General features: G+C 44.2%; 1 protein-coding gene across 1 annotated transcript in view; it reads left to right on the top strand.

Annotated features, from left to right (window-relative positions):
- The window catches only part of timp2a (TIMP metallopeptidase inhibitor 2a), a 10,552-nt gene extending 4,164 nt beyond the window's left edge, over positions 1-6,388 (top strand). The window contains exons 2-5 of the mRNA XM_078290734.1: positions 1,318-1,418; positions 1,555-1,663; positions 3,651-3,775; positions 4,130-6,388. Of these exons, the coding sequence (XP_078146860.1) occupies positions 1,318-1,418; positions 1,555-1,663; positions 3,651-3,775; positions 4,130-4,327 (533 nt within the window). The 3' untranslated portion in view covers positions 4,328-6,388. The remainder of the gene's footprint in view (positions 1-1,317; positions 1,419-1,554; positions 1,664-3,650; positions 3,776-4,129) is intronic.
- Positions 6,389-13,761: the final 7,373 nt, after the last annotated feature.

The following is a 13,761-nucleotide window of genomic DNA, read 5'->3' as shown; positions in this document are numbered from 1 at the left end:
GCATATTTGCGTAAGCATCAGAATGGAACCAAAATGCAGAAGTTTGCTTGTGGGGAACGAGGTTTGGGTTGTGCAAAGCGCTGATAAATGGCTTCACAAAGAGCTCTATAGGATGCTACCATCAAAGACGGATCACAGTTTATTCCCCCAGTGATAAATGCTGTGATGTGGTTACATGTGCAGAAAAGCATGCGCCTTGGACCAGGCAGAGAGACTGAGGAGGAGGGGAAAGGAGGTAGTGAGGGAAGGGGCAGGAGAACGAGAGACGTTGTTAACTCCCGGAGCCGTGAACCCCCATATTTGTGTCTGCTCCAAGCTGTAAAATGAACCCAAGGGTGTAAGAGCAATAGCAGTCACCCGTGTGTGTGCGTGCGTGTGTGTGTGTGTGTGTGTGTGTGTGTGTTTATCTATGTGTACGTGTCCTCTGTTCCTGGTTATTTTATGTTTTCTTTTTTGTGTATTGCTCATATTTTCCATTCTGAATGAATGCCCTAAGCATAGCTGAAGCTTGATGTAGTCAGCAGGCTATTAAAACACACTACACACACCCACTCTCACACACGCACACACACACACACACAGAGTGAGAAACCTGCATCTGGCCCACTCTTTCTCTCATATCTGCTTTCAAGTTGTTGGTGTATTCGTCGTATCCTTAACCCATTTCTGTTTCGCCTTTTTGAAGTTTTCCTTCTCGTGTTTCTCTCGGCGGAACCACAAAGGTCCGCGCTGCAGGCCAAGTCAGTTAATGTGTCTGGTCCATATACAGTATTGGCATAGTGGGGTTTCCATTGACTGGGCTAGACGCTGAAGCCGAGCTGGGTTTGGCTGCTGTGGCTCATATTGTTGTAGAGTGTGCCTAGATGTGGTATGTACGCTGGAGACTTGAGGCATCTGTAGAGGCGGTTCTGGCTCCGGTCCATCTGCAGTCTGCGAGCCCGGCTGTGTGCAGGACAGGGGAATTAAAAACAGAGGCAGGATGCGCAAGGATTATTAATGTGTGTTTGTCGGTTTTGCTGTCCTTCACTTCAGAGAGAGGGCATGTGTTTTCAGAAAACATATGGCACCTCTTCAAGGGAAAAAAAAAAAGTTCATAGGCCCTTTTTTGGTGGCTACTTTCTGATAGACTGCCAAATAAAAGCCTTTTCACACGAGTAGCCTCAGTCCATGTTTTATTATATTCTTCCCATAGAGCACCATCTTCATGTGTGATTACTTACAGCAGCGCTCTTTCTGCATCCTTTCATCATGTAAAATGGTTTTGTTTGTTTTGTTGCTCCTGTTGTGTGACATCTTGTTCCCCTCTTTCCCCAACAGTGATTCGCGCAAAGGTGGTGGGAGAGAGAGAGGTGGATTCTGGGAATGATATCTACGGGAACCCCATCAAGAGGATCCAGTATGAGATCAAACAGATCAAGGTGAGATCACTTAGGTCAATTCCTTTGCCATTTAGGGAGGCGAAATATCCACCAGATACCTCCTTAAAAGGGATTGGTGCACAGATTCCGGCCCCCTCAACCTGACCTTTGACCCCTCGGTGTGGTTTTGTTCCAGATGTTCAAGGGGCCTAACGAGGACATCGAGGCTGTCTTCACCGCCCCCGTGTCTGCTGTCTGCGGCGTCACCCTGGATACCAGCGGCAAGAAGGAGTACTTGATCTCAGGTCAGTGTTCCTTTTATCCTTGTCTGTAATTAAAGGAATACACCACATTTTTGGGAGTTTTGTCAGCTTGCCCATTATGTGATGAGAACATAGACACCAAAATCATCCATGGGTCCCCGGTAGATTGTTTGCTCCTGTGCTGCATGCTAACACTTTAGCGTACACTATGCTGAATGATTGTAGCAGCAGCTCTAAAGCTAAATGGTAATCTTAAATGATATGCGGCTAAATGTGGCAGTTTTGTGTATCAGATTGGTAATTTTTACATTAAATATGTTATAAAAAATACCTGTTTTGAACCACCAGGGACTATTTTCCCTTTATCTGTAGGAAATTAACATAACAGACAATGGGAGACTGTGTACAGCTAAAATCTAAATAAATCTAAATCTAAACAGCTAAATAATAAAAAAAAACCATGAACTTTTTCTTACTAAAAGGTCAGTCTTCATAGCTGATAGTCGCCTACTATCACTCAACATAGTGTTAATGTGTTAGCATGGAGCTCCAGAGCGAACATGCAAAGCATCTAACTGCATGATTTTCCTAAATATACTGCTGCAGTCTTGGCCAGGTCTGGTAAAAAAAAGATCCATGATTTGAACAGAAACAACCTGGATAACTGAAGATTGAATTTAAACGAAACAAAGCAACAGAGGGACAGACTGACATGTAATCAGACAGGTAGACAGACAGGGAAGCATGAGAATGAGCAGACAGACAGGCGGACAGACACAGAGCGTCAGGTGAGGGTGCAGACAGCAGAGCAGACGAGCAGGAAGGTGGATAGAGCATGCAGGCAGGCCATTTTGTGTGTTGGAGGATTAACTGTTTGTGTTATTATGAGTAATGATATACTGCTGACTAAGCCCTGTGGAGACTGGGAGTGACCTCGTCTGTCTTTTGGTACAGCTTGTGCACGAAACGTAGATCTTGTTCTCTCTCATTGTGTGATTGTTTGGAGACGGCCGTGAAACTCAAAGACGTTTTACCCCATAAGATAACGCCTTGGATGGAGCATTTTCTTGTGGGCTATTCCAGAAAGCATGATTACACTGTATACAGATGATTAATGAAATATGAAGAAATGTGTATATATGGCTAATTGACCTTCCATAACCTGATTCAATCCAAAACATTAAGTCGTATTAGCCTTTATCGTCATGTTTCAAGAGTGGAAACCCTTCACAGCTGTGTGCTAAATCCGGGCTGTATTGTGAGTGAAAGCACAACACACACACACTCAGCAGCAGAAAGACACATAGTAGAGCAAGTAGAAGAGACACAGAGGATCATGATCTCATGCCTGCTCTGGTTTCCCCATCGCAGACAGCGATGGACCCGCAAACACTCGCCCCTAATTACAGAGAGTTGTAAGGGGAGGAACTGCTGAAGCCAGCATTTCCTCTCTCTAGGACTCAAGATTTTGTTGAAGACTTGAGAGAGAAAGGAGGAGGAGGGGGGGGGTCTATTTTCTGCCATTCAGGGCAAGTTTTAAGCTGATTCACCCTCTCTGCTGTACTTGGGTTTGAAGGGTTAACAGTTTGGAAGGGATACAGCGAGGTGTGAGTCAGCCTCGTCTGGGAGGAGATAACGCTCCGACATGTCCAGGTTTGCTCCACAGACAGATAATGGATAAGTGGCGAGGACGCAGCCTCAGCAGATCTGAGCACTGAACTTGAAATATGTCTTTGTTTTGACTGGTGCCACTCGTGCAGAGAACATAAACTGTAGCTTTCACGTGGACGGCTGGTCTGTGTCGGTCCCTGCATGCGTCAGTCTGAACAGTAACAGACGATTTTATCAGTTTTCGGAATAGATGACCTTTTGTCCAATGAGATAATTCACGTTTTGGTGTATTCCTCCATATTTGACCTATCTGGAGGAGCGATCTCTTTAGGTGCGACTTCTCCGAGTCGAGTGAACTTTCTATCATGTGTGTGTCATGGCCGAGCTCTTATCGCCGTCCGTCTGGCTCCTTTTACAGGCAAGGCGGAGGCTGGTGGGCGCATGCATGTGACCCTGTGTGATTACATCATGCCCTGGGACTCCATGAGCACCACCCAGAAGAAGAGCCTCACCCAGCGCTACCAGATGGGCTGTGACTGCAAGGTGAGGCAGGGGAGGGATATCTGTTTGTATATTTGTGCTCCAGGAAAAAAGATAAAACGGCTATTCCCTTCCTGGGATAAAAACCAGACATAACTAGACAAGGACAGGCGAACAACCACAAACATCAGAGCGAGACGTGGCTCCATCTAGTGAAGGAGTGGGGAAATATTCAGTACTCAAGCAGAAGAAATGTGATTAAAGCTATATATAAAATACACTTTACTAGTATTACTACTATTATCAGTAGAAGGAGTGAAAGCAAATGTGATACAGAAAGGATATTGTAGTGAGTAGATCATATAGAGAGAAGATCATATAGAGAGATTTGTTGTGTGTGTGCGTGTGTGTGTGCAGATCGTGCGCTGCCCCTCTCTGCCCTGTGAGATCTCGGCTCCGGAGGAGTGCCTGTGGACGGACCTGATGATCGAGAAGCAGGTCTACGGACGGCAGGCCAACCACTACGCCTGCGTCAAGAGGGCCGACAACTCCTGCTCCTGGTACCGCGGCGTCGCGCTGCCCAAGAAGGAGTTCCTGGACGCGGAGGACCCCTAGTCGCTCGGCGTGCCCCGCGCCTGACTGCCCACTGCACAGCCTGATGAAAATAAATGTAAAAGATTCCATTAAAATTCAGCATAACAACATCTGTGTGAACAGGCAGAGCGATTTTTGATAAAAAAGGCAAAGCTAATGTGACTGAAATTAGTTGCTGGTCTGAGAACAATCTTTAGCCTCTCTCTTTTTTGTGTTTGTTGTCCATAAGCATTTCAGTTAATTAGCAATATGGCGGTGCTTTCAACCCATAGCCTTCCAATGGGGTTGAACCTAAGCCATATTGCTCAGCATTTCCTGGTTCTTCCAGATCATTAGACTCTGAAGAGGAAAGGCCTGGTGGTTGTCCTCAGATACAGCGCATCTCTGTAAAAAAAAAAAAAAAAAAGATAGCATCATGAGACATAGACTGGTCAAGTGATGATGTAACTTCCTCCTGAGGCTGGCGTCAGGAGGATATAAATACTCAGAGAGATAGAGCACTTCCTGCCCCGCAAAGCTCTTAGCTCTGCTCTCAGACCACACCAATCGATCTCTGAGCTACGGATGATCATTCGTTACCCATTGTGTTTATACTTTTATTACCTCATTCTCCATTTTATTCCAAAGCCAAATTCCAAGTTGCCTTGTTTATGATCGTCTCCCTCTCTCTGAATAAGTCAAGTATTATTAGACACTGCTCCTCACATCTTCCCTGCTGGGAACAGTTAGGCCGCCGGTGACGTAGGACACCCACGGTAGTCACAAGACACGCTCCCTTACATGCCTGTTTCTTTAAAAAGATTTAATTCATCTCACATGGCTCATCCTGTCTGGGAAAGCAAAACAAAGCGTTGCAGTCTCATTAGGTGAGAATCCTTACTTGCAGTCTACAAAGCTAGATCTGAGCAGCAGCCTTTGACCGTCGCAGGTCTCACTGGACCAGTCTATGCTGTGTGAAGGTGAAGATGAGCTCTCTAAATTTGAACCTGCTCACTGGGCCTCCACAGCCCAATCTGAAACGTCCCAAGTCCTCGCTCTCCTCCCTCCCGTCCCCCTTCACCTCTGAGTCCCCCTCCCGCCTGTCCCCACTATGTAGCTGTACAGTACCTATGCATATACTTTTGTTGTTATTTGATAATTATTATTTACTGCATTAGAACTAGATTTGCACTTTTTGAGGATGAGTTCCAGTAAAGACAGAGCCTGAACACTCGGATGTGATGCTTATTATCGTTCCCCAGACCGACAGATCCACCTCAGGTGCAGATTTTGCCTATTTGAGTGCTTTCGGTGATCCATAATAACCCATAAAATACTCTTTGCTAGCTTATTCTTGCTATCTTTGTCATAACAGAGACGAAGTAGTACTTGCAGTAAAAAAAAACAAAAAAAAGCAGTGGCGTGTGAGAGGGTCTGATATGAGGGATCTTTTTGCAGAATTTATGTGTGAAAGATACAAAAAGAGCTTGTGGGATGTTATTCAGTGTCTTTGTATTATCTGTCAAACTCTGATTGTAAATGCAAACAGCAATTTTCATGATTTGCCAATATATTCTCGCGGACCGTTCTTTTCACGAGCGACGGGTCCTCACACGCTCTTAACGTTAGCGCACCGCTTTGACTCTCGTCTTTTCCTGTTCCTTCCAATTATTAATGAAAGCTTTATAGCTGTCCTAGAAAGCAAGTTACTCAATTGAAGTTTACAGTGCTGTTTTATACACCTCAAGCTACATTAACAAAATAAGATATGATGGAGTATTAGAGGCATAATTTAAAAGTAAACTCTTTCCATTTTTCCATTACTTTGTATTTTTTCAGTGTTATTACCTGTCATGATTTTTGTGTGTTTTTCGCTGTCTTTGTCTATGATGTCTAGCTGTAGTGTCGAGTCGAGAAGGTCCTCTTGCGCTGGAGTAACGTGAGAGTGAGAGAGATTAATCCATTGGAGACGTGCAGAGATTGGGAAATGGGTACCTTGTGTGAATAGAGGACTGTGCATGTGTTTGATGCTTTGTGTAAGTCCAGGCGAAGGACAAAATATTCAGTATTATCAAATAAAAACCAAACGTTTGAAAGAATAAACCCCCGTGTGTGTGAGTCATTTGGCTGGGTGTGTGTTCGCTGATAGGAGTTTGGCTCTTGGTGGTGATGATATGTGATGCTGGCCTCTTCCATTTACACAAGGGATCAGGCTGAAACAAAAGTCATACTTGGCATCCCACTCAACAGCCTATGTTACAGTTTCATGCCAGGTGGTAGTACGCACTTTACAACAATGTTACAGTATAACATTGCAGCTTCACAGAGGAGAGAGAGACAGGAGAGACTGGATCCTATAGGCCGGATTCAAACTTCTTGAACAAAATCTTGAACCACCAGGATGTCCCAAGTGTTTTTAATGTAAGCGCTATTGTAATTTGTCTTAGTCTCCAAAAGCCAGAGTATCTGCTGGGTTGTTTCATAATTCTACCCACTAAATAGATTTTTAAAATAGAAAAAGAACCTCCAAAATGTTGCTGGTATGGTAAGTAGACCCATTTTGGCCTGTATTTGGCTGGTGTTAATTTCCCACCCGGGTTTGCCTGTGTGTGTGAAACTTTTAGATGCTGTGTTTGTGCGAGCGGAGCGGAGAGCCTGTGTCGGGAGAGGGGCAGACAAATACACTTAAATAGATGTGGTGATCGACTCCACTAGGAAAATATTTCAGAAATGTGCAGACTGAGCCCAGACTGAGTGGTTTTGTCATCTCTGTGCTCTCTCTTTCGAAATAATGCCAAACAGGATCATAATATTCGTTCAGTGTCAGAGGTGATTTCGCTTCTTCCTCCGCGTATCTTTTATTTGTACATGCGAACCCTTTGGGATCGGCTTATCGGTCACAAGGGAGGCTGAGGAAGCAATCATAACTGCGCTTGGATTAAGTGGGTTGATGCGAGGCCAGCCACCTGAGGCCAAAGGATGTCCACTCTGTCCTCCATCTGTTCTCCGCCTGAGTCTCTTGTGACATTGGGGTCTCTGAACTGCTTCACATTCCTGGTTACCCAAGATAGAGAGACAGCTTGTCCAAAAAAACAGTACAAAATGGCTCTTTTCAAAGGAAGACTCAAAAGTCAAGATTCAGCCCGGCTGTTATGGGTGAAACTATTGCAACCCCTTGTCTGTTGAAACCCTCAAGCTTCCTCATGTCACCATTTCTCGGTATGTGCGGCCACAAGAGCAGCCACACGATTTCACACTCGAGAGATGAGGTTTGACATCACAGTCATGATACAAGAGTTGCCTTTCTTACCTGATGAAACACAATCATACTCTGTCCCTAACCAGAATCTGATTGAAAGAGGTTTTGCACACCAGTAAATTGTTGCAAATCCAAATAAAAAGGTTAAAATTTCAAATTTATCCAATGCAGTTACACACTGTGGGATATCCTCCTATCTCAAATAATTCACAGATTTCCACAGACAATAACAAGGGCACCAAAACGCTGTCCCCTACAGTACTGATGCCACCCAGTGGCAGCGAGGCGTTACAGCAGCCTGTTCCTGCTGTGCAGAAGATCTGAGCAGCCAAGGTTCGCTCTACAACTTCCATCCCACGCTTTGAAGCACCCAGGAAAAATATTCTGAAGCATCACTATAAAACAGATGATAATGAGGTTGTGAAAATGTTATTCTGATTATGTACAACGATGCAGGGATCATCAACATTATCTTGTAAACACCCACATGGACAAATAATATAACCTGTGATATGGATGACTGCAAACCCTCAGCTCCGTACTATAGTAGCTATATTACTAATTTGGTTCCTAGAGGTTTATATGATAAATACAGTTTCTCCCATGAGATACGACAAATGTAGCTGTCAGAGAAAGAACCACCTAAATGTATTTGAAGTTTTCAGATAATTAATGTGTTCAACTTTCATCTCCTTAAGATGGTGAGTCTGTCTCTTGAGTGCGCTTATAGTTAAAGGCAGTAGAGGTTGTGTCATTGCACCCACATCAGCTAGAGTATTCACACTCAAATCAATTAATTTGGCTATACAACTGTGAGCACATTGGCTCTTCCAAAATGTTCAAAATGGACTTGGTGTGATAAAGCTTGGTCATTTGTCCAATATTTGTCCATTAGTCCATCTTCAAATGATTGGACTGCAGACTGATTTTTGCCTCCAGGAAGTCAGAGACAAGCAGAAGAAAGTCACAGTCCCTAACGAGCGAGAAGAGCGGGAGATCCAGTGAACGATCATTAAAATGGATCACACTCTGTTTCCTACCTATAAGGAAAAAGAAAAAACAATCGCTTCCTGTTCTCTGACCTACCACTCTCAGCTGTGTTAGTTGGCATGGCAACCTGATGCATTTTAGAGAAGGGACTAGAAGGGGCGAGCTGAGAGAGAGGGAGTGAAGAGAGGGAGAAAGACTGTGTGTGTGTGTGTGTGTGTGTGTGTGTATTTGTGTAATTGCCCCCCAAAGCATCATCACCGTGACAGACATTGCAGAGTAATTTGAGTGACAGTTTTGAATCATCTGTACGATATCTTTTTACTTTTCTATCAGGCAGAAGGTGAAGACGCGTCTTCTGATGATGTGTGGTGCCTTTTTCTCACATGTTTTTGGGTCCACTCATCTCCACATGGGCACTCTATCTATATTATAATGAGAAAATTGTCTCAGACGACATTTGGTTATCTCCCGAACTGCTCAGCTGGGCCGATATGTGGCTAGTGAGAAGGCCCAGAGACACAGATAACATTCTTATCGGCCTGCTCAAACCACTGGGTGTCAATAGGGGCTTTATCGTTCTGGAAGACACAGAGCGATCACCCTCTTCATGACTCAGAATCATTATGCTAGCACTGATTAGAGATTTCCTAACCTCCAGCGGGATGGCTGAACCTAGATCATGCATGAAATTTCGCTCAACACTGAAACAAAACCAGCAGAGCTCTTGATTATGGGTGGATTTTACATCAGCGCTACCATTATGTTGTCCACTCCCTGTAGAGCCGAGTGAAGGGGTTGATTGGGCTTTTCTTCTTGACATTTTTGGATTTATTCTGAACATGGTCAAAGCAAAACCCACATTTGGTTTTTGGCTGCACTCTGCCCTGGAAAACAGGGAGAAAAACATTGAGTTGAAGTCTATCTGTGAAAGAGATGATGTTGACGACTTTGTGTCGCACAGTATTTGGGTTAAAGGAGAGGCAGAGGCAGCCAGCGCAGTACAAGGAACTTTAACCCAACTGCATATATTATCTATATATAGAATGGCACAGGCTCTACACAATTCGTCAACAACTCTTCATCGCTTTGGAAACACAGGCTGTGTGTTTTTCCATTTTATATGGAAATCAGTTAAAAGTTCATTGAGGTTGCTTACATTGTACCAGCTACTCTGCCTCCTTTTTTTCAGCACCGCCTGTCAATAGAGCCTAGTTTGGTTTCTCACTTACTTTGTTAGGACTGCATATGCATAGGTACTGTTTTTGTGACATGGAATGCTATTTCGCAATATTTCCATGCAGTTATTATATTGAAAAGCTACAAAAGCAACAGACAAATCTACAGTACAAGCAGCCTGTACATGAGATGTTCCCTGTGGCTGTGTGCAGTTTTATCAGTTAGAAAAGAACAGTGGCGTTGAATTAGGAAATTATGAATCCACCAAGGATTGATTGGTGCCAGCAAAGCTCAATGGCAATCAAGAGTGGCTGAGGTCAAGTGCAACAGAAAGAGGTCAGCACAGCAGAGAGTTTTCTGAAAGGAGAGGTGAGGAGAGGAGAGGAAAGGAAAGGAAAGGAAAGGAAAGGAAAGGAAAGGGGGACGGTTGGGACATAGGATTGGACCAAAGGCATGAATAGATTTAATGAGTGAGTGAGAGAGAGAAAGCAAGAACAAGAGAGACAAAATTAAACGGATCCATAGAAAAGGACAACGATAAGAAATGAATTGCATGTGAAAACACAGGAGCAAAGGGGGAAATCAGAGAGTAAGGGGAATCGAAAGAGCTAAGTAAAACTGAAGATAATCTGGAAGGGTAATGATATCACACAAACACACATATACACACACACACACACACACACACACACAGTATCCATATACGTGTGTAACAGCACTATGTTCCATGTGTCCTTGCGTCGGTATGTATATGAAAGATATTTATATATTTAGCTATAGTGCATGTGTATATGTGTGTGTGTGTGTGTGTGTGTGCGCGCGCACATACATGGTGCTTGAGCTCTGACTAAACTGGGCTCTGATGTGTGTGTGGGGGTGTGAAACAGGAGGATGCAAGTTTGTGAGCATGTGTGTAAATTTGTCATCACTTCCAAGAATACATTAACAACTGTTCAAAATGACACCACACTGTGTGTATCTGTGTGTGTGTCTTTGTGTGCCTTTATTTGTATGCATGTGTGAAGAGTAAATTTGCAAACCACTTCCAAGAATTCATTAATATCCGTTCAAAATGACAGCAGAGTTTGTGTGTTTGTGTGTGTGTGTGTGTGTGTGTGTGTGTGTGTGTGTGTGTGAGTACGTGTGTGAAGGAGTGTGAGATAAGACAGATTTCAGGAGTGAGGTCAAGTGAATGAACAAGAGCGAAGAGGTGGTGGGGGAGAGAGAGAGAGAGAGAGAGAGAGAGAGAGAAGAGAGAGAGAGAGAGAAAGAGAGAGAGGAGTAGACAGTGTTTATTTGAGTCAGTCAGAGTGTGGTGGCAGACGGGGGGAAACAGTGGAGCCTGGCTCTCTGAAGGGACTGTATTGAGACCAGAGCCCAAGGCTAGAGCTTCTGGTGGTTTTCAGTGTGACGCTGACTTCAGAGGGAGCCGAGGGAAGAGATGCGCAAAGGAGACCATTATACTTAGCTGCAAAACACCATTTTGTCACAAACTCACTCACACACACACAGTGTGGTGATGGGGACTGTAAGTGAGCTGTGCGCCTCCAGTTTCCAGGCTTTTCTCTGTCCGTCGGTGCGACCTGCGCCACCTGCAGCAGCTACAGGTAAGCGCTCAGCACCTTCCAGCACAACACACTGCTTTTTCTGGGGCTCCCTGTCACATATGCAACCGTCCTGTTGAGCTAAAGTAAACATTGTCATGTTCATTGTTTTGTTTTGTTTAATTTGCTTGTTTCTTGATGCCATGTTTTAACTTCAAAAAGTGCTTTTAATTGTTATTGTCGTTGTTATTAATGCAGGGTTTGAGGTGTACAGGCTTTCTTGGTTATATGTTGGTTTTGCCTCTAGACTAGCCAGACAAATACAGCGAGAGATGGAGAGGGAGACTGGCACAAAGTGCTATCAATGTTCAGTTGCCGTGGTGATTTTCTGTTAGGTTATCAAGACACAGAGGGTTCTGTAGTGTGTGTGCATGTGTGTGTGCATGTGTGTGTGTGTGTGTGTGTGTGTGTGTGTGTGTGCAACAGGCAGAGAGCGCGTTTGTGCTAGTGGTCCTGCTGTGTTTTGACATTTCTCTTTTTGTGTACAGACATGACTCAAGTAAAAGGAGAGCAACTGGTCTCTCTCTCTCCCTCTGTGTGTGTGTGTGTGTGTGTGTGTGTGTGCGTGATGGTGGGCTTGATATGAGAAAATGATGCATACTGATCATCCTGGAGCCCAGGATCCTCTTCTCCAGTGGGTGCTGTAGTGACATAATCACCATCGCTGCCCACTATTCCCTCTCCCTGCTCCTCCTCCTGCTAAAATCGCCCTGCAGGTGCTTGTGCAGTAATATGGATCCTAGGCAAGAATCAAACCCATTTTTAGACAATAAAAGCACCACGTTTGAATCACCACTGATCTGAGCTGGCACTCATTCAGAGGCCTTTTCCATTTGCCTTATTGCTTCTGTGCTCCTTTCCTATTTTTCTTCTTTTCTTCTTTTCATTTCCTCTGCTTTCTTCTTCATGTGCTTTATTCTGGCCTTATCGCCCCCTGCCTCTGCGACTGTAATGATTTCACAGATAAACTCTTTAGCGGTAAGGCAGATTAACTAAATAGGCTGCACCTTCCCTTTCAAATGGCTAATATCTTTAGACTCACCATTTCTTTGCCAAAAGTATTATATGTGTATACCGGCAGCAGCTATTCTCTATGTCTCTGCTCCCCCACCCACCCACCCCTCACCCGACATATCCTGTTTTTTGCTGTGTCCAAACTCTGAATAAAGCACTGATTCAAGCGCACAGCTGCAATCCTGTATCCTCCTTTCCTCTATCCTTCCCTCTGTCCTCGCCCCCGCCCCCCCCCCCCCCCCCCCCCCCCCCCCGCTTCCCTCATAGACAAACCTCACTCATATCAAACGTGCCTCCTCCTTCTTCTTCACCCCCATGTGGTTAAATAAATCCGTCTTCAGAAAGGGGGAAATATTGCCAGACATTTCAATATTATTTTTTTTTAACTTCTATTCCACTTAAGTCCTGAATCCTCAGCCCGCTTCAGTGAAGAGAGACTGTTTGTCAGTTTGCCTCATCTTTCATCATTTTGTACGTGTGCGAGAGAAAGAGATGTGTTGAGAAATATGTGGAGAAATGCCACAATACGAGACAATAAGTGACCAAGAAACACACACACACACACACACACACACACACACACACACACAGGGTAGAGTACTGAAAGTTTGAGCAATAAAACATAAAACATTTACACATATCCCCAGGCCAAAACCCATGAAAACCTTTTGTTAGCAGGTAAACACAAACATGCAGACACACACTCACACACATTAATCTACAATGTCTTATATGCTTGTTGGTTGAATGATTTGCATGAGTACAAGTTCTCAATTTGGGAACTGTTACCTTATTATAGACATTGGTGATTGTGTACTACATGTTTTCATGACAAATATTTGTATTAGGCAGAAGGCAGGGAAACACATTGGACAGGTTGCCAGTCCATCACAGGGCTTTACATACACAAACAGACAATTGCCTATTGCCTATTTAAAGTCTACAGTTCACCTGACCTGCATGCCTTTGATCTGTGGGAGGAAACCCAGGCGAACATGCAAACTCCACACAGAACGGGATTCAAACCCAGGACTATCTTGCTGGGAGGTGACAGTGCCAACACTGATCCACCAAACCAAAGAATTAATCAGTGATTCATTAATTAATTTCAATATGGTTTGAATGTATAAATTGTTGTTCGGGTTTTTGAAAATGTACATTTTATATATACTGCATTGGCAATATTGTTTCTGCTAAACTGTGATGCCAATAAAGTAACTGAACAAGAGAGGGGGAGCAGACAGAGAGAGAGAGAGAGAGAGAGAGAGAGAGACAAAGAGAGAGATGGAGAGAGAGATGGAGAGAGAGACAGATAGGGGGGTGTGTGTGTGTGTGTGCTTTGTGCTTAAGTGCTCTCTGATTGGCTGTTGTTATTGAAACCACGCCCACGTCATCCAACCCCACGCCGGCTGTCCCTCCAGACACAGTTGTCA

The sequence above is a fragment of the Centroberyx gerrardi genome, chromosome 20 (genome assembly GCF_048128805.1).
Source record: "Centroberyx gerrardi isolate f3 chromosome 20, fCenGer3.hap1.cur.20231027, whole genome shotgun sequence".
Lineage (NCBI taxonomy): Eukaryota > Metazoa > Chordata > Actinopteri > Beryciformes > Berycidae > Centroberyx > Centroberyx gerrardi.
Note: the sequence above shows the minus strand (reverse complement) of the source record. Positions and strands in the feature narration are given on the sequence as shown.